General features: G+C 42.4%; 1 protein-coding gene across 8 annotated transcripts in view; it reads left to right on the top strand.

The window, feature by feature from the left end:
* Positions 1-15,665, top strand: part of DOP1B (DOP1 leucine zipper like protein B) — a 248,102-nt gene extending 232,437 nt beyond the window's left edge. For all 8 annotated transcript variants that reach the window (XM_056559592.1, XM_056559588.1, XM_056559589.1 and 5 more), the window contains 5 exons: positions 5,980-6,116; positions 8,285-8,340; positions 8,491-8,649; positions 12,903-13,035; positions 15,016-15,665. In XM_056559592.1, the coding sequence (XP_056415567.1) occupies positions 5,980-6,116; positions 8,285-8,340; positions 8,491-8,649; positions 12,903-13,035; positions 15,016-15,270 (740 nt within the window). In that variant the 3' untranslated portion in view covers positions 15,271-15,665. The remainder of the gene's footprint in view (positions 1-5,979; positions 6,117-8,284; positions 8,341-8,490; positions 8,650-12,902; positions 13,036-15,015) is intronic.
* The last annotated feature ends 5,941 nt before the right edge of the window (positions 15,666-21,606 follow it).

Raw genomic sequence — 21,606 nt, forward strand, 5'->3', positions numbered from 1 at the left:
CAGGTTTAGGAAATAAGGATTTTTCTAGGACACTGTTTTCCTGGTTTACCCTCCTTGGTGGCATGCAGTGTGTATGTGTGTGTATATATATATATATATATATATACACACACACACACATGACACTGTGTATATATATATATATATATATATACACACACACACACACACACACACGACACTGTATATATATATATATATACACACACACCACACTGCCTCCGGATGGTTAAAGGGGTTATCCACTTTAATAAAAATATATGCCCTGTTTGAAGGGTGGGAGATTAGTGTTTGATTGGGGGGTTCCAACTTCTGGAAGCCTTATCAATCTCCTGAAAGTATGTACGGGCTCACAGCTTCTCCCCAGCGTGATTCGGCCTCCAGTGATGCTGAACATTTAGCCAATCCCTATACGAGACTGGACACCGTCTCAACTGAAAGGGCCGTCACTTCTGTTCAGCATAAGGTCTCCTAAGGTGGGGGCCGGAGCGCACTGGGGAGAATTGGTGGACCTGTTAATGCAGAGGTGATTGTGGAGGGGCGGAGCCCAAAGTTTGAACCTCCACCTCGATCAGACACTCCCCCCCCCCCCCCCCTCCACGATCAGACACTCCCCCCCCTCCACGATCAGACACTTCCCCCCCCTCCACGATGAGACACTTCCCCCCCCTCCCCCCCACAATCAGACACTTCCCCTCTCCACGATCAGACACTTGACCCCTCCCTCCACGATCAGACACTTTTCCCTATTCTTTGGATAGGTGAGTTCTTTAAAGTGGGGTACCCCTTAATGCCATTACGTTAGCTTCCTTTGTAGATAGCCTGGGCCCCCCCCCTCCCCTTACATATTCTGTAGGTATGAATCATCAACATATACATAGTTAGCAAATCTTTTATATTTGATAAAAGGTCAGCTTCAATATACGTTACATAATGCACATGGGATCATTCATTTGCATCAAACTTCTGGTTTATCTCCTTGTGTTTTATTGTTGTTTTCTTGTAGATCTCCTTGTGTTTTATTGTTGCTTTCTTGTAGATCTCCTTGTGCTTTATTGTTGTTTTCTTGTAGATCTCCTTGTGCTTTATTGTTGTTTTCTTGTAGATCTCCTTGTGTTTTATTGTTGTTTTCTTGTAGATCTCCTTGTGTTTTATTGTTGTTTTCTTGTAGATCTCCTTGTGCTTTATTGTTGTTTTCTTGTAGATCTCCTTGTGCTTTATTGTTGTTTTCTTGTAGATCTCTTTGTGTTTTATTGTTGTTTTCTTGTAGATCTCCTTGTGCTTTATTGTTGCTTTCTTGTAGATCTCCTTGTGGTTTAGTGTTGCTTTCTTGTAGATCTCCTTGTGCTTTATTGTTGTTTTCTTGTAGATCTCCTTGTGCTTTATTGTTGTTTTCTTGTAGATCTCCTTGTGGTTTATTGTTGCTTTCTTGTAGACCTCCTTGTGCTTTATTGTTGCTTTCTTGTAGATCTCCTTGTGTTTTAGTGTTGCTTTCTTGTAGATCTCCTTGTGCTTTATTGTTGTTTTCTTATAGATCTCCTTGTGGTTTATTGTTGCTTTCTTGTAGATCTCCTTGTGCTTTATTGTTGTTTTCTTGTAGATCTCCTTGTGGTTTATTGTTGCTTTCTTGTAGACCTCCTTGTGCTTTATTGTTGCTTTCTTGTAGATCTCCTTGTGTTTTAGTGTTGCTTTCTTGTAGATCTCCTTGTGCTTTATTGTTGTTTTCTTGTAGATCTCCTTGTGGTTTATTGTTGCTTTCTTGTAGACCTCCTTGTGTTTTAGTGTTGCTTTCTTGTAGATCTCCTTGTGCTTTATTGTTGTTTTCTTATAGATCTCCTTGTGGTTTATTGTTGCTTTCTTGTAGATCTCCTTGTGTTTTAGTGTTGCTTTCTTGTAGATCTCCTTGTGGTTTATTGTTGCTTTCTTGTAGATCTCCTTGTGCTTTATTGTTGCTTTCTTGTAGATCTCCTTGTGCTTTATTGTTGCTTTCTTGTAGATCTCCTTGTGGTTTATTGTTGCTTTCTTGTAGATCTCCTTGTGTTTTAGTGTTGCTTTCTTGTAGATCTCCTTGTGCTTTATTGTTGTTTTCTTGTAGATCTCCTTGTGGTTTATTGTTGCTTTCTTGTAGATCTCCTTGTGGTTTATTGTTGCTTTCTTGTAGATCTCCTTGTGTTTTAGTGTTGCTTTCTTGTAGATCTCCTTGTGGTTTATTGTTGCTTTCTTGTAGATCTCCTTGTGCTTTATTGTTGCTTTCTTGTAGATCTCCTTGTGCTTTATTGTTGCTTTCTTGTAGATCTCCTTGTGGTTTATTGTTGCTTTCTTGTAGATCTCCTTGTATGTTAGTGTTGCTTTCTTGTAGATCTCCTTGTGCTTTATTGTTGTTTTCTTGTAGATCTCCTTGTGGTTTATTGTTGCTTTCTTGTAGATCTTCTTGTGGTTTATTGTTGCTTTGTTGTAGATCTCCTTGTGTTTTAGTGTTGCTTTCTTGTAGATCTCCTTGTGGTTTATTGTTGCTTTCTTGTAGATCTCCTTGTGCTTTATTGTTGCTTTCTTGTAGATCTCCTTCTGGTTTATTGTTGCTTTCTTGTAGATCTCCTTGTGTTTTATTGTTGCTTTCTTGTAGATCTCCTTGTGGTTTATTGTTGCTTTCTTGTAGATCTCCTTGTGTTTTATTGTTGCTTTCTTGTAGATCTCCTTGTGGTTTATTGTTGTTTTCTTGTAGATCTCCTTGTGTTTTATTGTTGCTTTCTTGTAGATCTCCTTGTGGTTTATTGTTGCTTTCTTGTAGATCTCCTTGTGGTTTATTGTTGCTTTCTTGTAGATCTCCTTGTGCTTTATTGTTGATTTCTTGTAGATCTCCTTGTGCTTTATTGTTGTTTTCTTGTAGATCTCCTTGTGCTTTATTGTTGTTTTCTTGTAGATCTCCTTGTGTTTTATTGTTGCTTTCTTGTACATCTTGTGGTTTATTGTTGCTTTCTTGTAGACCTCCTTGTGCTTTATTGTTGCTTTCTTGTAGATCTCCTTGTGTTTTAGTGTTGCTTTCTTGTAGATCTCCTTGTGTTTTAGTGTTGTTTTCTTGTAGATCTCCTTGTGGTTTATTGTTGCTTTCTTGTAGATCTCCTTGTGTTTTAGTGTTGCTTTCTTGTAGATCTCCTTGTGGTTTATTGTTGTTTTCTTGTAGATCTCCTTGTGCTTTATTGTTGCTTTCTTGTAGATCTCCTTGTGCTTTATTGTTGCTTTCTTGTAGATCTCCTTGTGGTTTATTGTTGCTTTCTTGTAGATCTCCTTGTGCTTTATTGTTGTTTTCTTGTAGATCTCCTTGTGGTTTATTGTTGCTTTCTTGTAGATCTCCTTGTGGTTTATTGTTGCTTTCTTGTAGATCTCCTTGTGTTTTAGTGTTGCTTTCTTGTAGATCTCCTTGTGATTTATTGTTGCTTTCTTGTAGATCTCCTTGTGCTTTATTGTTGCTTTCTTGTAGATCTCCTTGTGCTTTATTGTTGCTTTCTTGTAGATCTCCTTGTGTTTTATTGTTGCTTTCTTGTAGATCTCCTTGTGTTTTAGTGTTGCTTTCTTGTAGATCTCCTTGTGCTTTATTGTTGTTTTCTTGTAGATCTCCTTGTGGTTTATTGTTGCTTTCTTGTAGATCTCCTTGTGCTTTATTGTTGCTTTCTTGTAGATCTCCTTGTGGTTTATTGTTGCTTTCTTGTAGATCTCCTTGTGGTTTATTGTTGCTTTCTTGTAGATCTCCTTGTGGTTTATTGTTGCTTTCTTGTAGATCTCATTGTGCTTTATTGTTGCTTTCTTGTAGATCTCCTTGTGGTTTAGTGTTGCTTTCTTGTAGATCTCCTTGTGGTTTAGTGTTGCTTTCTTGTAGATCTCCTTGTGGTTTAGTGTTGCTTTCTTGTAGATCTCCTTGTGCTTTATTGTTGATTTCTTGTAGATCTCCTTGTGCTTTATTGTTGATTTCTTGTAGATCTCCTTGTGCTTTATTGTTGATTTCTTGTAGACCTCCTTGTGGTTTTTGCAAACTTATATGTTCCATATCTCATAACCAAGGATAACTAATAAAGGTTGCAGATTGGATACAAATGGAGTATGTGTATCTATCCATCTATCTATCTCATATCCATCTCATATCTATCTATCAATCTATCTCATATATATCTCATATCTATCTCATATCTATCTATCTCATATATATCTCATATCTATCTATCTCATATATATCTCATATCTATCTCATATCTATCTATCTCAAATCTATCTATCTCATATCTATCTCTCATATCTATCTATCTCATATCTATCTGTCCCATATCTATCTATCTATCTCATATCTATCTATCTCATATCTATCTATATCATATCTATCTATATATCTCATATCTATCTATCTATCTATATAATGGAGCAAAACAGCACATCCAATCCAGGTAGAATTGCTCAACGGTGCACACAGAGTCCAGACCTTGGTCAGGGGGTCCATATGAAAATAGAAAAAAATATCCGCAGCACACAGGTATCAGTGAAAAAATCCAAATGGTGATTTATTCCATCAAAGAAGCATGAGTGTTATAGAACAACATTTCAACCAGCTCTCCTGAGCTTGAAAAAGACCAGAAGAGCTGATTGAAACGTTCTATAACACTCATGCTTCCTTCATGGAATAAATCACCGTTTGGATTTTTTCACTGATACATGTGTGCTGCGGATAGATATTTTTTTCTATCTATCTCTTATCTATCTATCTATACTATTTATATATTTATTCTAATTTATTTCTTAGTAATTATACAAGCCTGGTTGCTGCTTCCCTACTTCAAGGACGTATTGCTCCATATCCTTTTTCAGTCTTCTTTTGGTTACATCTCATTAGCAGAAATCATTTTTCAATATTAATCAAAACATGTCCGAAATCATTTTTAAATAAAGTCTTGCACAACAAGTGAAGAATACGAAGATAAAATCAGTAGGAGCAAAAGTTAGTTCACCTTGGTTAATTTTCGGAACACTCTCCTTGTCCCTTTTCACGTTCCCTATTGTTCTAGGTTCCTATCTGAGGAGAGGAAGAACCCTGTGCAAGCTTAGGGTCTATTCACACGTCAGAATTTCTGCTTGGGGAATTCAACCATAAATTAAAGGGGTACTCCCATGGAAAACTTTATTTATTTATTTTAAATCAACTGGTGCCAGAAAGTTAAACAGATTTGTAAATTACTTCTATTAAAAAAATATTAATCCTTCCAGTACTTTTTAGAGGCTGTATACTACAGAGGAAATGCTTTTTTTGGGGGGGATTTCTCTTCTGTCACGACCACAGTGCTCTCTGCTGACCTCTGCTGTCTATTTTAGGAACTGTCCAAAGCAGGAGAAAATCCCCATAGCAAACATATACTGCTCTGGACAGTTCCTAAAATGGACAGCAGAGGTCAGCAGAGAGCACTGTGCTCGTGACAGAAGAGAAATCCAAAAAGAAAAGCATTTCCTATGTAGTGTACAGCCCCTAAAAAGTACTGGAAGGATTAAGAATTTTTAATAGAAGTAATTTACAAATCTGTTTAACTTTCTGGCACCAGTTGATTTAAAAAAAAAAAAAATAAAAAAAAACTTAAAGTAACAAAGTAAAAGTAAAAAAAAAAAAACGTAAAAAAACCTTACAGTAACCCTATAAAGCCCATAGACTTCTATGGGATTCCGCACTCCCATTCACACTTCTGAATTTCCGCTTGCGGAAATTCAGAAGTGTGAATGGGAGTGCGGAATCCCATAGAAGTCTATGGGCTTTAATTTGAGGTGGAATTCCGCAGTCGGAAATTCCGCCGTGTGAATACACCCTTACACTGCCATGTAGGGGATCTCAACTTGAATGGGATCCCGTCTCTTCATGGGTTCATTATAGGATATTGCCATGGTGTATACAGGCGTGGGGGATGCACATTTGGAAATACCATTTACCTGTTTGTTTGTTTGTTCTTTCAGAACGCTTGACAGAAAACCTCCGTGTAGGGCAGACGCCCATAATGGCGGCACAGATGTTCTTGTTTTTCCGCGTCTTGTTGCTGAGGATTTCTCCACAGCATCTTACATCATTGTGGCCGATTATGGTGACAGAGCTGGTAAGTCCAGAACTGCACTCAGTTACTGAAATATATAGGGGGAGATTTATCAAAATCTGTCCAGAGGAAAAGTTGCCCAGTTGTCCATAGCAACCAATCAGATCGCTGCTTTCATTTTTCAGAGGCCTTTTTCAAAAATGAAAGAAGCGATCTGATTGGTTGCTATGGGCAACTCAGCAACTTTTCCTCTGGACAGATTTTGATAAATCTCCCCCGGTGTCTGTAAAAGAACGTTGCCCCATATGGTGGTGGTCACCCTATACATTTCATAACCATCAGTGTGTTTATGAGCCTGGCATTCTGGCCTCTGTATTGTAGGGCATAGTATTATACTGTACTTTACAGCTCTCCAGATCTTTCCTACTAGCTCTCAGTCCCTACACCCCCAGCTGTATACTGCTGCTATCTCTATGGGATCGGGATATAAAGTAGATATACACCTCCCCTCCCCACCAGCTCTATATGTATACTGCTGCTATCTCTATGGGATCGGGATATAAAGTAGATATACACCTCCCCTCCCCACCAGCTCTATATGTATACTGCTGCTATCTCTATGGGATCGGGATATAAAGTAGATATACACCTCCCCTCCCCACCAGCTCTATATGTATACTGCTGCTATCTCTATGGGATCGGGATATAAAGTAGATATACACCTCCCCTCCCAACCAGCTCTATATGTATACTGCTGCTATCTCTATGGGATCGGGATATAAAGTAGATATACACCTCCCCTCCCAACCAGCTCTATATGTATACTGCTGCTATCTCTATGGGATCGGGATATAAAGTAGATATACACCTCCCCTCCCCACCAGCTCTATATGTATACTGCTGCTATCTCTATGGGATCGGGATATAAAGTAGATATACACCTCCCCTTCCAACCAGCTCTATATGTATACTGCTGCTATCTCTTTGGGATCCGGATTTATAGCAGTTATACACCTTCCCTCCAGCTCTATATGTATACTGCTGCTATCTCTATGGGATCATGATATATAGGAGCTATACACCCTCCCTTAAGCTCTCTCTGTATACTGCTGCTGCTATCTCTATGGGATCAGGATATAAAGTAATTATACACCTCCCCTCCAGCTATGTCTGTATACTGCTGCTAACTCTATGGAATCATGGTATATAGGAGCTATACACCTTCCCTTCAGCTCTCTCTGTATACTGCTGCTATATCTGTGGGATCAGGATATATAGTAGTTATACACCTTCCCTCCAGCTCTCTCTGTATACTGCTACTGCTATCTCTATGGGATCAGAATATATAATAGTTATACACCTTCCCTCTAGCTGCTCTATCTGTATACTGCTGCTATCTCTATGGGATCATGATATATAGGAGCTATACACCCTCCCTACAGCTCTCTCTGTATACTGCTGCTGCTATCTCTATGGGATCAGGATATAAAGTAGTTATAAACCCTCCCTCCAGCTCTCTCTGTATACTGCTACTGCTATCTCTATGGGATCGGGATATAAAGTAGTTATACACCTCCCCTCCAGCTTTGTCTGTATACTGCTGCTAACTCTATGGGATCATGATATATAGGAGCTATACACCTTCCCTTCAGATCTCTCTGTATACTGCTGCTATATCTGTGGGATCAGGATATATAGTAGTTATACATCTTCCCTCCAGCTCTATCTGTATACTGCTGCTCTCTCTATGGGATCAGAATATATAATATTATACACCTTCCCTCCAGCTCTATCTCTATGGGATTAGGGTATATAGTAGTTATACCCCTCCCCTTCAGCTTTATCTGTATACTGCTGCTACTATCTCTATTAGTCACATAATAATACAACCTTTTGCTTTCATGGCACAGACCCCTCTAGGAAAACAAAAGTCTTTTCTGACACGCAACCACATGCTTGATGGACAGACATTTTGGCAACCATATGGCACCCAGCATGTATCATGCGTGGCACTGGCAGCTATACTGATTTGTAGAACCCATGCACAGTACTTGCTGGTTGTCAGACGGTCACACACATGCAGTTGTGTCAGGAGAGAATACCTACATAACCCAATTAATACAGACACCATACCGCACCACCAGATCCATGTACCACATCCGGTATATGGGCAATAAAATCTTCATTGCTATGGCTGCCAATGTGACCTGACACAATCTCTCTGTCTCCAGATACACACATTCGTCCAACTTCAAGATGATTTGGTGGAAGAGGAGGCGACAAATAAGTAAGATCTGATTGATTTGTGTAACAAAGTATCCGTAGACTTCTCACTTCTCCTCTTTGTTCCTCCTGTATGTAGTAATGTATAAAGCGCTCAGCAGTGATCCCCATTTATTCCCACGGGTCCTCATTTACAGAACATTATTTATTTCAGAAACAGCAAGGCAAATAAACAGAAGGCTGCGGCGACCGAGAACAATGGCGCGGTGTACACGGAGATCCCGCAGAACAGCCTGGACCTGTATTTATCTGCGTGCAAGTTCTTAGACACAGCGCTGTCCTTTCCTCCAGATAAGATGCCTCTGTTTCAGATGTAGGTGCCCTGCTTGTTTGTGTCCCTTTTAAGTTACTCTGTTAGGGTACGTTCACACTACGAAACTTCCATGTTCACGTGACGTCACGCCCCAACCCCTCAATACAAATCTATGGGGGAGGGGGCGTGATGGCCGTCGTGCATTGAGGGGACGGGGCGTGACATCATGGGGCGGGGCGTGACATCATGGGGCGGGGCGTGACATCATGGGGCGGGGCGTGACATCATGGGGCGGGGCGTGACATCATGGGGCGTGGCGTGACATCATGGGGCGGGGCGTGACATCATGGGGCGGGGCGTGACATCATGGGGCGGGGCGTGACATCATTGGGGCGGGGCGTGACATCATGGGGCGGGGCGTGACATCATGGGGCGGGGCGTGACATCATGGGGCGGGGCGTGACATCATGGGGCGGGGCGTGACATCATGGGGCGGGGCGTGACATCATGGGGCGGGGCGTGACATCATGGGGCGGGACATCATGGGGCGGGATGTGACATCATGGGGCGGGGCGTGACATCATGGGGCGGGGCGTGACATCATGGGGCGGGGCGTGACGTCACGAGGGGGCGGGCGTGGACATGGAAGCCTGCACCCAGCATTCAGAACTCAATGTTCCGGACGCTGGGGAGCTGAGTAACCCTTTAAGAACCAAATGATTTCACTTAGACAACATTGATTAACTAAAATCTGATCACCACATTAGCATAGTTATACACTGTATTTTATTTGATACATCGCTGACCACAACACTGACTGGGAAACATATATGTATATTCCAGAAGAGATTTCTCACTTTATGTTGGTTCGAGTCGGAAGATTCAGGCCTTGATTTACTAATGTGAACCTGCTTTTGTGGGGTTGTATGCCACAATTTGTCGCATTGCGCCAAAAATTGGGTGTGCACCAGAATCTTTGGTGCAATGCTCCAAAATAAATCAACAAACCCGAAAAAGGTGTGTGGCCAAGAGGCAAAGGGGTGTAGTAGACTCTACCCAACCTATGAATATTTGGCTGCAAATTTTCACCAAGAAAAAGCTAATCAGACCTTTCCTGACTGTAAATCCCCATAGTAAATAGAGTGGACATTTTAATATCAGGAAGTATTACTTTACTGAGAGAGTAGTGGATGCATGGAATAGCCTTCCTGCAGAAGTGGTCGCTGCAAATACAGTGAAGGAGTTAAAGCATGCATGGGATAGGTATAAGACTATCCTTCATATAAGATAGGGATACACAAAACGCTATTCTTCATAGAAGACAGAGATAGGCATAAGGCTATCCTTCATATAAGATAGAGATAGGCATAAGGCTATCCTTCATATAAGATAGGGATAGGTATAAGGCTATCCTTCATATAAGATAGGGATAGGCACAAGGCTATCCTTCATATAAGATAGGGATAGTTATAAGGCTATCCTTCATATAAGATAGGGATAAGTATAAGACTATCCTTCATATAAGATCGGGATAGGCATAAGGCTATCCTTCATATAAGATAGGGATAAGTATAAGGCTATCCTTCATATAAGATAGGGATAGGTATAAGGCTATCCTTCATATAAAATAGGGATAGGTATAAGGCTATCCTTCATATAAGATAGGGATAGGTATAAGGCTATCCTTCATATAAGATAGAGATAGGCATAAGGCTATCCTTCATATAAGATAGGGATACACAAAACGCTATTCTTCATAGAAGACAGAGCTAGGCATAAGGCTATCCTTCATATAAGATAGGGATAGGCATAAGGCTATCCTTCATATAAGACAGAGCTAGGCATAAGGCTATCCTTCATATAAGATAGGGATAGGCATAAGGCTATCCTTCATATAAGACAGAGATAGGCATAAGGCTATCCTTCATATAAGATAGGGATAGGTATAAGGCTATCCTTCATATAAGATAGGGATAAGCATCAGGCTATCCTTCATATAAGATAGGGATAGGTATAAGGCTACCCCCCCCCCACCCCCCACCCCCACCTTCATATAAGATAGGACCCCCCCACGATCAGCTACTTATCCCCTTAGGGGATAAGTTTATTTTTGCCGGAGTTCTCCTTTAAAGGGTACCTCTCATCAAAAAAACTTTTGATATATTATAGATTAATGTATGCAGAATAACTTCACAATTGCGCGCTATTAAAAAATATGCTTCTTTCTATTTAATTTTCCACTTTGAAGAAATGACCACTAGGGGTCTCCCTACCAGTCCTGGCAGCAAGCATTTCAGACTCATGCTGGAGTCCTAAACACTACGAGCTGCCAGTCTGCTTAGTTCACAAAGGAGAACACTCAGAGCTGCCAGCCTGCTTTGTTCACGGCCTGTTTGGCTGTGAACAAAGCAGGCTGGCAGCTCTGAGTGTTTAGGACTCCAGCATGAGTCAGAAATGCTTGCTGACAGGACTGATCGGGAAAAATACAATAGAAAGAAGCATATTTTTCATTAACATGCTATTGGAAAGTTATTCAACATTCATTAATCTAAAATATATCAAAAGTTTATTTGATGAGAGGTCCCCTTTAAGTATCACACAGTAAATATAGAGAGAACATGCTCTCCTCCCGGGAGCCTCTGAGATTGAAGATAGACATGTCCGTCCAAGGACAAACCTAGAGTCCCGGTCAGAGACCTACCCGCCCGTATACACAATACAAACAATCTACGTGCAAATACCTCAAAGCCAAAGGAAACGTTATCTCCACTTTTTGTTATGAGAAACCAAGACGACAAGGCAGATCTGTGGAGGAAAGGAGAACAATATTTATTTTTTGTACCTTAGTAAAATGTTATGAAATAATTATATGAATATATTCAGAGATCAAGGCAAAAAACTTATGCAATTATGCTATAAAAGAATGCTTTAAAGGGGTACTCTGATGGAAAACTTTTTTTTTTTTTTTTTTATAAATCTACTGGTGCCAGAAAGTTAAACAGATTTGTAAATCACTTCTATTAAAAAATCTTAATCCTTCCAGTACTTATTAGCTGCTGAATACTACAGAGGAAATTATTTTCTTTTTGGAACACAGAGCTCTCTGATGACATCACGAGTACAGTGCTCTCTGCTGACATCTCTGTCCATTTTAGGAACTGTCCAGAGTAGAAGAAAATCCCCATAGCAAACATATGCTGCTCTGGACAGTTCCTAAAATGGACAGAGATGTCAGCAGAGAGCACTGTGCTCGTGGTGTCAGCAGAGAGCTCTGTGTTCCAAAAAGAAAATAATTTCCTCTGTAGTATTCAGCAGCTAATAAGTACTGGAAGGATTAAGATTTTTTAATAGAAGTGATTTACAAATCTGTTTAACTTTCTGGCACCAGTTGATTTAAAAAAAAAAAGTTTTCCACCGGAGTATTAAGGGGTACCCCGGAGGAAAGAAATGTTTTAAAATCAGCTGGTGCCAGTAAGTTATAAAGATGTATAAATTACTTCTATATTAAAATCTTAATCCTTCCAGTACTTATCAGCTGCTGTATGCTCCAGAGGAAGTTGTGTAGTTCTTTCCAGTCTGACCACATTGTTCTCTGCTGACATTTCTGTCCGTGTCAGGAACTGTCCAGAGCAGGAGAGGTTTGCTATGGGGATTTGCTCCTGTTCTGGACAGTTCCTGACACGGACAGAGGTGTCAGCAGAGAGCACTGTTGTCAGACTGGAAAGAGCTACACAACTTCCTCTGGAGCATAGAGCAGCTGATAGCATTATAAGTTATGTGCTCATCTCCCACATAGTAGAATGCTGTTCTGTTACATGGTAATTAGAGATGAGCGAACTTACAGTAAATTCGATTCGTCACAAACTTCTCGGCTCGGCAGTTGATGACTTATCCTGCAAAAATTAGTTCAGCTTTCAGGTGCTCCGGTGGGCTGGAAAAGGTGGATACAGTCCTAGGAAAGAGTCTCCTAGCACTGTATCCACCTTTTCCAGCCCACCGGAGCACCTGAAAGCTGAACAAATTTTTGCAGGATAAGTCATCATCTGCCGAGCCGAGAAGTTCGTGACGAATGGAATTTACTGTAAGTTCGCTCATCTCTAATGGTAATCTATACAACATTGCATGCATAACATAAAGTGAGCAAAGAGGACCTCTTGGCATTGACACCCCAACCGATCAAAACTACAACTCCCAGCATGCCCGGACAGCCGTTGGCTGTCCGGGCATGCTGGGAGTTGTAGTTTTGCAACATCTGGAGGTCCACCGTTTGGAGCCCACTGTACAATCACGTCATTCTGTCTTCTGTATTTCAGGTACAGATGGGCTTTTGTTCCGGAAGTGGACACAGAGTCCTGCGCGGTCCAAGCGACAGACATGGTGGAAAATCACCAGGAATGTAAACCCCACGTCGTCCGCATCCTGGAGCTTATGAGGTTTAGGTTTGGGGTACGTATTTTTCTGTCTACATATCTGAAGTACCTCTATTGTTATTGTTTGGTTTTGCACCTATATATAGTGCACAGCGGGATATAGGGAAACCCTATGTAATCCTGCCAGTCAGGAGGCCTATGTTCTGTGCAGAGACGTGTAGAGGCTGATAACATCACCACTGTACTGATGGTGTACAGGCTTTGGTCGAGCAGTCTGTAAAAATCTATATATAATTAAAGGGGTTCTCCACCATAAGGGGATTTTAGTACGTACCTGGCAGACAGTAATGGACATGTTTTGGAAGGATCTGCACTTGTCTTGGGGATAAATGGCTATTTACCATAATACTGTGGCTAGCTGTTTGTGAACTGGTATTTCCTGTTTGAATTTCCTTCTTTGCCTACAAATCCCATAATTCTATTTTCCTCCTTCCCACACATCAGCCACCCCACCCATTGAAACATAAATGAGCTGCATCCATTCAAAAGACCTGTGGTTTTCAATCAGGGTGCCTACAGCTGTTGCATTAGTTGCAGATTGGTCTCTCTCCCAACAAGCGATCTCTCCACCCCTCCTCCACCCATGTCACTAGCTGACTAGTGAGTCAGGTCTCGACCGCAGTGCTCCAGAGCTGTACTCACTATTCTGCTGGTGAGGTCACTGTGTACATACATTACTTATCCTGTACTGATCCTGAGTTATATCCTGTATTTTACCCCAGAGCTGTATTCACTATTCTGCTGGTGGAGTCACTGTGTACATACATTACATTACTTATCCTGTACTGATCCTGAGTTATATCCTGTATAATACTCCAGAGCTGTACTCACTATTCTGCTGGTGAGATCACTGTGTACATACATTACATTACTTATCCTGTACTGATCCTGAGTTATATCCTGTATTATACTCCAGAGCTGTACTCACTATTCTGCTGGTGAGGTCACTGTGTACATACATTACTTATCCTGTACTGATCCTGAGTTATATCCTGTATTTTACCCCAGAGCTGTATTCACTATTCTGCTGGTGGAGTCACTGTGTACATACATTACATTACTTATCCTGTACTGATCCTGAGTTATATCCTGTATAATACTCCAGAGCTGTACTCACTATTCTGCTGGTGAGATCACTGTGTACATACATTACTTATCCTGTACTGATCCTGAGTTATATCCTGTATTATACCCCAGAGCTGTACTCACTATTCTGCTGGTGAGGTCACTGTGTACATACATTACATTACTTATCCTGTACTGATCCTGAGTTATATCTTGTATTATACTTAAGAGCTGTTATCACTATTCTGCTGGTGGGGTCACTGTGTACATACATTACATTACTTATCCTATACTGATCCTGAGTTATATCCTGTATTATACTCCAGAGCTGTACTCACTATTCTGCTGGTGGGGGTCACTGTGTACATACATTACATTACTTATCCTGTACTGATCCGGAGTTATATCCTGTATTATACTCCAGAGTTGTACTCACTATTCTGCTGGTGAGGTCACTGTGTATATACATTACATTACTTATCCTGTACTGATCCTGAGTTATATCCTGTATTATACTCCAGAGCTGCATTCACTATTCTGCTGGTGAGGTCACTGTGTACATACATTACATTACTTATCCTGTACTGATCCTGAGTTATATCCTGTATTATACTCCAGAGCTGTACTCACTATTCTGCTGGTGAGGTCACTGTGTACATACATTACATTACTTATCCTGTACTGATCCTGAGTTATATCCTGTATTATACTCCAGAGCTGCACTCACTATTCTGCTGTTATTTGAGATTGTACAGTTGTTAATATATCCTACACTTCGTCACAAATCATCAGAACGAGCTCTCTGCAGTGAGATTACAGCTCTGAAGGCTGCAGATATATGTGGAATTTAATCCAGGCTGTAAATTAGATTTCACGGTTGTCAATCACTTGTTGGCCAAACATAATGCAAATTTTCTTTTTGATTTCTCAGGAAATTGTGACGGAAAGTTCAAATCTGAAGAAGACCGAATTCCCGCTTCTCAATCTTCGCTCTATCTCTAAGATCACGCAGCTGATGCCATTTTTTCGGACTCTCAGCTTCGTGTTTAAAGCAAAGGGGAAGGGATCGGGCATCTCTCATGATCTGGACATCTTGGTGGAATACCCTATAGAAGACACTACAAGGGTCCTTAGGGACCTCGAAGAAAACGTGGAATCTGACTTCCTGGAGAGCATGTTGAGTTAATGTATCAGCGATGTACAGATCATGTGACCTGCGGCACAGTGCTACCGCCATAATGACATACAAAAGAGGGATGTGAATATAAAATACAGATAACTCCAGTATAAATATATATATAAATAGGGTAAAAAAAAAAAAGGATATCTCTATGAGGTTGTAATTTATATTTTATGTAAAATATTCCAAAATAATTTTATTGGTTTCAATTCCTGGAGATATACTTGGCCGATTGTTTTATGTTACTTTTATCCTCTGCACTAATGGTATTGTTACTTTTACTCCCATCTGGGTGTGAATATATGAAAATATAAAAGTCCCTGTTGCTGATCCACCAATCAGATTGCAGCTTTAAAGGGGTACTCCGCCCCTGGCATCTTATCCCCTATCCAAAGGATAGGGGATAAGATGTCAGATCGCCGCGGTCCCGCTGCTGGGGACCCCGAGGATCACCGCTGCGGCACCCCGCCATCATTACTGTGCAGAGCGAGTTCGCTCTTTGCGTAATGACGGGCAATACAGGGGCCAGAGCAGCGTGACGTCATGGCTCCGCCCCTCATAACATCACGGCCCATCCCCTTAATGCAAGTCTATGGCAGGGGGCGTGACTACCGCCACACCCCCTCCCATAGACTTGTATTGATGGGGGCGGGCCGTGACATCACACGGGGCGGAGCCATGACGTCACGCTGCTCTGGCCCCTGTATTGCCCGTCATTACGTGCAGAGCGATCTCGCTCTGTGCAATAATGAGAGCGGGGTGCCGCAGCAGCGATCCCTGGGGTCCCCAGCAGCGGGACCCCGGCGATCTGACATCTTATCCCCTATCCTTTGGCGGAGTACCCCTTTAATTATTATTATTATTTTTTTTTAATAACAAATTCCTAAATGAAAGACATTATGTGATTGGTTGATCTGAGAAAGATGGGCAGTAGAGATGCAAGAGAGCCACCATGTGCTGAAATGTCTAAAAAGTTATAGTGTGAGAGGCACTAATGATATTGTATATACTGTATACTCGAGTATAAGCCGACCCGAATATAAGCTGAGGCCCCTAATTTCACCCCAAAAATCCAGGAAAAGTTATTGAAAATCCCCCCCCCCCCCCCCCCCCCCTTCATCATCACGCCTGTCAATCCCTCCATTAGTGGTCTTCAACCTGCGGCCCTCCAGATGTTGCAAAACTACAACTCCCAGCATGCCCGGACAGCCCATGAACGTCCCTGTGCGTCGTCGTCAAGGCAACGTCACTAGTCTGGGGCCTGGCCCGGGGCGCGGAGAAGAGGGCCCCCCCCGGTGAGAATGGACAGCCCGGAACGACTAACCCTCCCCACCGGACGGTCCCTGCAGCATAGATGGCCCGGAGCAGCTCACTCTTCCTTCCCACCGAGGGAGGGGAGTAGAAAACTAAAGGGGGTGTCTGGATGATGACGAAGGCCGCAGTGGTCTTCAACCTGCGGACCTCCAGAGGTTTCAAAACTACAACTCCCAGCATGCTGGGTGTTGTAGTTTTGCAACATCTGGAGGTCCGCAGGTTGAAGACCACTGAGAAGGGATTGACAGGCGGAGCGTTCACTCGAGCAGAAGCCGAGGGGGTCATTTTCAGCACGAGAAATCGTGCTGAAAAACTCGGCTTATACTCGAGTATATACGGTATGTAGAGACTGGAAAGGTACCGTTCAGTTTTCTTAAAGGGGTACTCCACTGGAAAAAAAAAATTAAAATCAACTGGTGCCAGAAAGTTAAACAAATTTGTAAATTAACACAATAGACGAAAAAGCCGGCACATTAAAATCCAGAGTTTATTGATATCTTCTTAAAATTCCATAGAAAAGACAGGTAGGGGAATGCATCAGGTAATTTCACGTACAGTTAGACAGCTTGGAAAGTGGGTCCTTTCACGCCAACGCATTTCGGCTCCATGCACTGGAGGCTCAGGTGAGCTGATCAACTTCTTTCTACTAGATTTGGAAATGACTTCTATTTAAAAATCTGAATCCTTCCAGTACTTATCAGCTGCTATATTCTCTACAGGAAGTTCTTCTCTTTTTAAATTTCCTTTCTGTCTGACCACATTGCTCAACAGCTGCCACGCCCCTCCCACTGACTTGCATTTGAGGGGGCGTGGTGTGACGTCACGCAGGGCATGACATCACACAGGGAGTGGCCATGACGTCACCACTCCCGCACCTAGCATTCAGAAGAATAAAAATCCGAACACTGGGGCAGTGGAGTACCCCTTTAAGGGTATGTTCACATGGCCGAATTCCACCGGAAATTCTGCTGAAAATTTACTTCCCATTGATTTCAATGGTATTCCGCAGTCCCATTCAGACTGTGGATTTCCGTGAAAATTTGCCGCCAAAATCCCATTGAAGTGAATGTCCATGGAATGTGCCTATTAAATTGACAGCAAGCAGAGATCTTGTAAACTGCGATCATCCGAAACTGAATCGATATTGGAAAAGAATAACGTTTATTTTCTTTGCCAATATATCTAACAATATTCTCTGTATAAGACAGATATGGAATATGAAGGTAGGTAGTAGAGATGAGCGAACTTACAGTAAATTCGATTCGTCACGAACTTCTCGGCTCGGCAGTTGATGACTTATCCTGCATAAATGAGTTCAGCTTTCAGGTGCTGCGGTTGGCTGGAAAAGGTGGATAAGACTCTTTCCTAGGACTGTATTCACCTTTTCCAGCCCACCGGAGCACCGGAAAGCTGAACTAATTTATGCAGGAAAAGTCATCAACTGCCGAGCCGAGAAGTTCGTGACGAATCGAATTTACTGTAAGTTCGCTCATCTCTAGTAGGTAGCTTAGTAAGGTAGGTAGCTTAGATTTAATTGTAGATGTGTTAATAAAGAAAAATGGCCTTGTTGCTCATAGCAACCAATAATTTTCATTTGAAATCCTGGACAATAAAAAAAAAAACATGGCTTCTGATTGGTTGCTAGGGGCAACCAGACAACAACACTTCTCCCCTCAGGCTGCTCCTGTACGTCGGGCCCTGTACATTTGACTCTCTATCCCTAAAAGTGATGTTTTATTTCCCTTCCGGAATGTGAACTTTATTAATTGTGTTTTATTATGAATGTAATTCTGATAACTGGTTCTTTTAATTTTGCCGGTTGTGGGTTTGTAAAAACAAAATAAAACAAAATCCACACAATCGGGAATTGTGTAAAGCCTTAAATAAACGTTTAATAAAGATTTTTTCCTGAATATATCTGTACAATGGTTGAATGGCGAATATAGAGGAAAGGGGGGGTGGGGGGTGAATGTCGATGAAGCCCTATGGATTTGGTGTGATGTCTAGATGCCCTAATAGGGTGTATAAGGGGTACCCGGATGGCAAACAATTTTTTACAAAATCAATTGGTACCAGAAAGTTGAAAAATTTGCAAATTACTTCTATTTAAAAATCTTAATCCTCCCAGTACTTATCAGCTGCTGTATACTACAGAGTAAGTTCTTTTCTTTTTGAATTGCTTTTCTGTCTGGCCACAGTGCTCTCTGCTGACACCTCTGTCCATGTCAGGAACTGTCCAAAGCAGGATAGGTTTGCTATGGGGATTTGCTCCTACTCTGGACAGTTCCTGACATGGACAGAGGTGTCAGCAGAGAGCAGACAGAAAAAAAAAATTTCAAAAAAGAAAAGAACTTCCTGTGGAGCATACAGCAGCTGATAAGTACTGGGAGGATTAAGATTTTTAAATAAAAGTAATTTACAAATATATTTAACTTTCTGGCACCAGTTGATTTAAAAAAAAAAAAAATTGTTTGCTTCCAGAGTACCCCTTTAAGGACAGGGGGGGGGGGGGGGGGGTCATTGTCAGACATCGCCCTTTAAGCAGCCTTGATAAATAAGGACCATGGGGGAGATTTATCAAAACCTGTGCAGAGGAAGAGTGGTGCAGTTGCCCATAGCAACCAATCAGATCGCTTCTTTCATTTTCCACAGGCCTCTAAAGAGGCCTGTGGAAAATGAAAGAAGCGATCTGATTGGTTGCTATGGGCAACTGCACCACTCTTCCTCTGCACAGGTTTTGATAAATCTCCCTCCATGGGTACAATATATTCATTCAAACTGGCGCAGAGTAGAGCGGTTTGCGACAGATGGACACGTGATGTGACACTGAGGTTGCAGATTGGGCCTCACACTGCAGATACACAAGCTGCTTCCACCAATTATTAGGGGCCCTATTACCTGGGGCAATTATCAGCTCATTTGACGGCCATTTTGACCTGTCGAAAAGTGTATTTTTTATTGTTCGCACTTTTGCTCGTGCAACAAGGGGATGTATGTCTGATTGCCGCAAAGTGCCACACAAACTATTGCTTGGACATTTACAGCCCTCCCCGCCTGACACTTTAAGGGGTTTTCCGGCCATAGATCTCTTATCCCCTATCCAAAGGATGCCCGCCGCTGGGACCCCCTACAATCTCCGTGCAGCACCCAGCAATCTGTGCCGGGCTGCTGGTCTAGTATCTGAAACCTCCAGTTTCCGGGAATGGAGACGTGATGTCACGCCACGCCCGCTCCAATCATGTCTATGGGAGGGGGCATGACTGCCAGAATACCCCTTTAAGCCATGTAGATGCTATGTAAATGAGCGCCAATCTACAAGCACAGGGTTGAGCTGTGTAATAGGGCCCAGAGTTCTGGGCTAATCGGGATCCAACTTCATGTGAGGATGTACCAGCTGTGAGAGAATAGCTCTGTAGAACCAGACAGGGACACGGAAGTAACATTTAAAGGGGTACTCTGCCCCTAGACATCTTATCCCCTATCCAAGGATAAGACCCCAGCGATCTCTCCTGCACCCCCCCACAGTCATCTGCAGCACAGAGCCGAAGTTTGCTCTGTGCATGATGACTCCCGATACAGGTGCCGGCGGTTTTGTGAAGTCACGGCCCCGCCCCCTCGTGACATCACTTTCTCACCCCCTTAATGCAAGTCTATGGGAGCGAGCAGGGCCGTAACGTCACGAACCGCCGCCCCCTGTATCAGGAGTCATCATGCACAGAGCAAACTTCGGCTCCATGCTGCAGGTGACTAGGGAGCTGCAGGCAGCGGCGAGACCCCCGCAATTAGACATCTTATCCCCTATCTTTGGATAGGGGATAAGATGTCTAGGGGTGGAGTATCCCTTTAAACAGTGATTCTCTATTTTTTGGTAACAAAATAAATATAGCCTTTAATTTCAAACAAATAAAAACTAAATCCTGCTTGTCTGATGCTAACTACACAACATTTTTCATAACTATACAGGTGGCTTACTACCAGCCGCCCAACACAACAGTCACCAAAAAGTGTTACTTACACAAGGTAAATGTTCCTGGCAGCCTCTCTGTGCAGACTTGTTTTCACCTTTTTTAAGCCCAGTGTTAATCACCTGTGCTGACTTGGGGCCAACCTGGAAATATGGACTGGCTCGGGAAATTGCCCCATTACCCAAACGTGCCTTTTATCCCATAAGAATCCAGGCCCGATAACAGGACTTACAAAATTCCCTAGAAAGCTAAGGATGCCAGAGATTTAAACTGTTTCCTGGACCCCCGATATCTCACCAGCTTTCCTTGGATGACATAGCCGCTTCCTGAGGTGCCAGGTGACTAGTACCGTGGAAAAACAGTGATCTCCGACAACCATTCTGACCCTGTCTCACACAGCATACACCCTCCAGCTCCCAAAATTTTACGCCCCCTCCCATAGACATGAATGGAGGGGGGGGGGGGGGCGTCAGTCCCAGAAACACAGAGGTTTCCAAGACTGGAGCATAGCATGTGGGTACTGCACAGAGATCTTGGGGGGTCCCAGCGGGAGGGCCCCCATAATCAGACATCATTAGATAGGGGATAAGATGTCTCTGGCCAGAATACCCCTTTAACACACTGTAAAGGTATATTGGCCCATTCAAAATGATCCAGAATCGGTGCTTTTGTCACGGCACTTTGCTGTGGACATAAGCACCATCCCATTAACAAATGGCACTTCTCTAGCGAATTCCACCAGAAGATTAACCACGAATGTCCAGGAGCCAATTTCTTGTCGGAAGTTCTGTTGCTGAAATCAATGGCCGTGTGCTCCAAGGAAAAATCTGCACAGAATTCCTAGTAGATGTCACATGACGTGCGGATTCTCTATAGTGTTCACTAAGAAAGGCCTATGAATTATTTCCACCTGTCACTTCAGGTATTACGTTACGATAAATGATGGTCAAAATAAAGTGTGACCTTTATAAATTGCTGGGGCAATGCCTTAAAGGGGTACTCCCACCCTAGACATCTTATCCCCTGGGTCGCTGCGGTCTGCCGCCAGCGTTTTTTTTTTGGG

The sequence above is a fragment of the Hyla sarda genome, chromosome 2, assembly GCF_029499605.1.
Source record: "Hyla sarda isolate aHylSar1 chromosome 2, aHylSar1.hap1, whole genome shotgun sequence".
NCBI lineage: Eukaryota > Metazoa > Chordata > Amphibia > Anura > Hylidae > Hyla > Hyla sarda.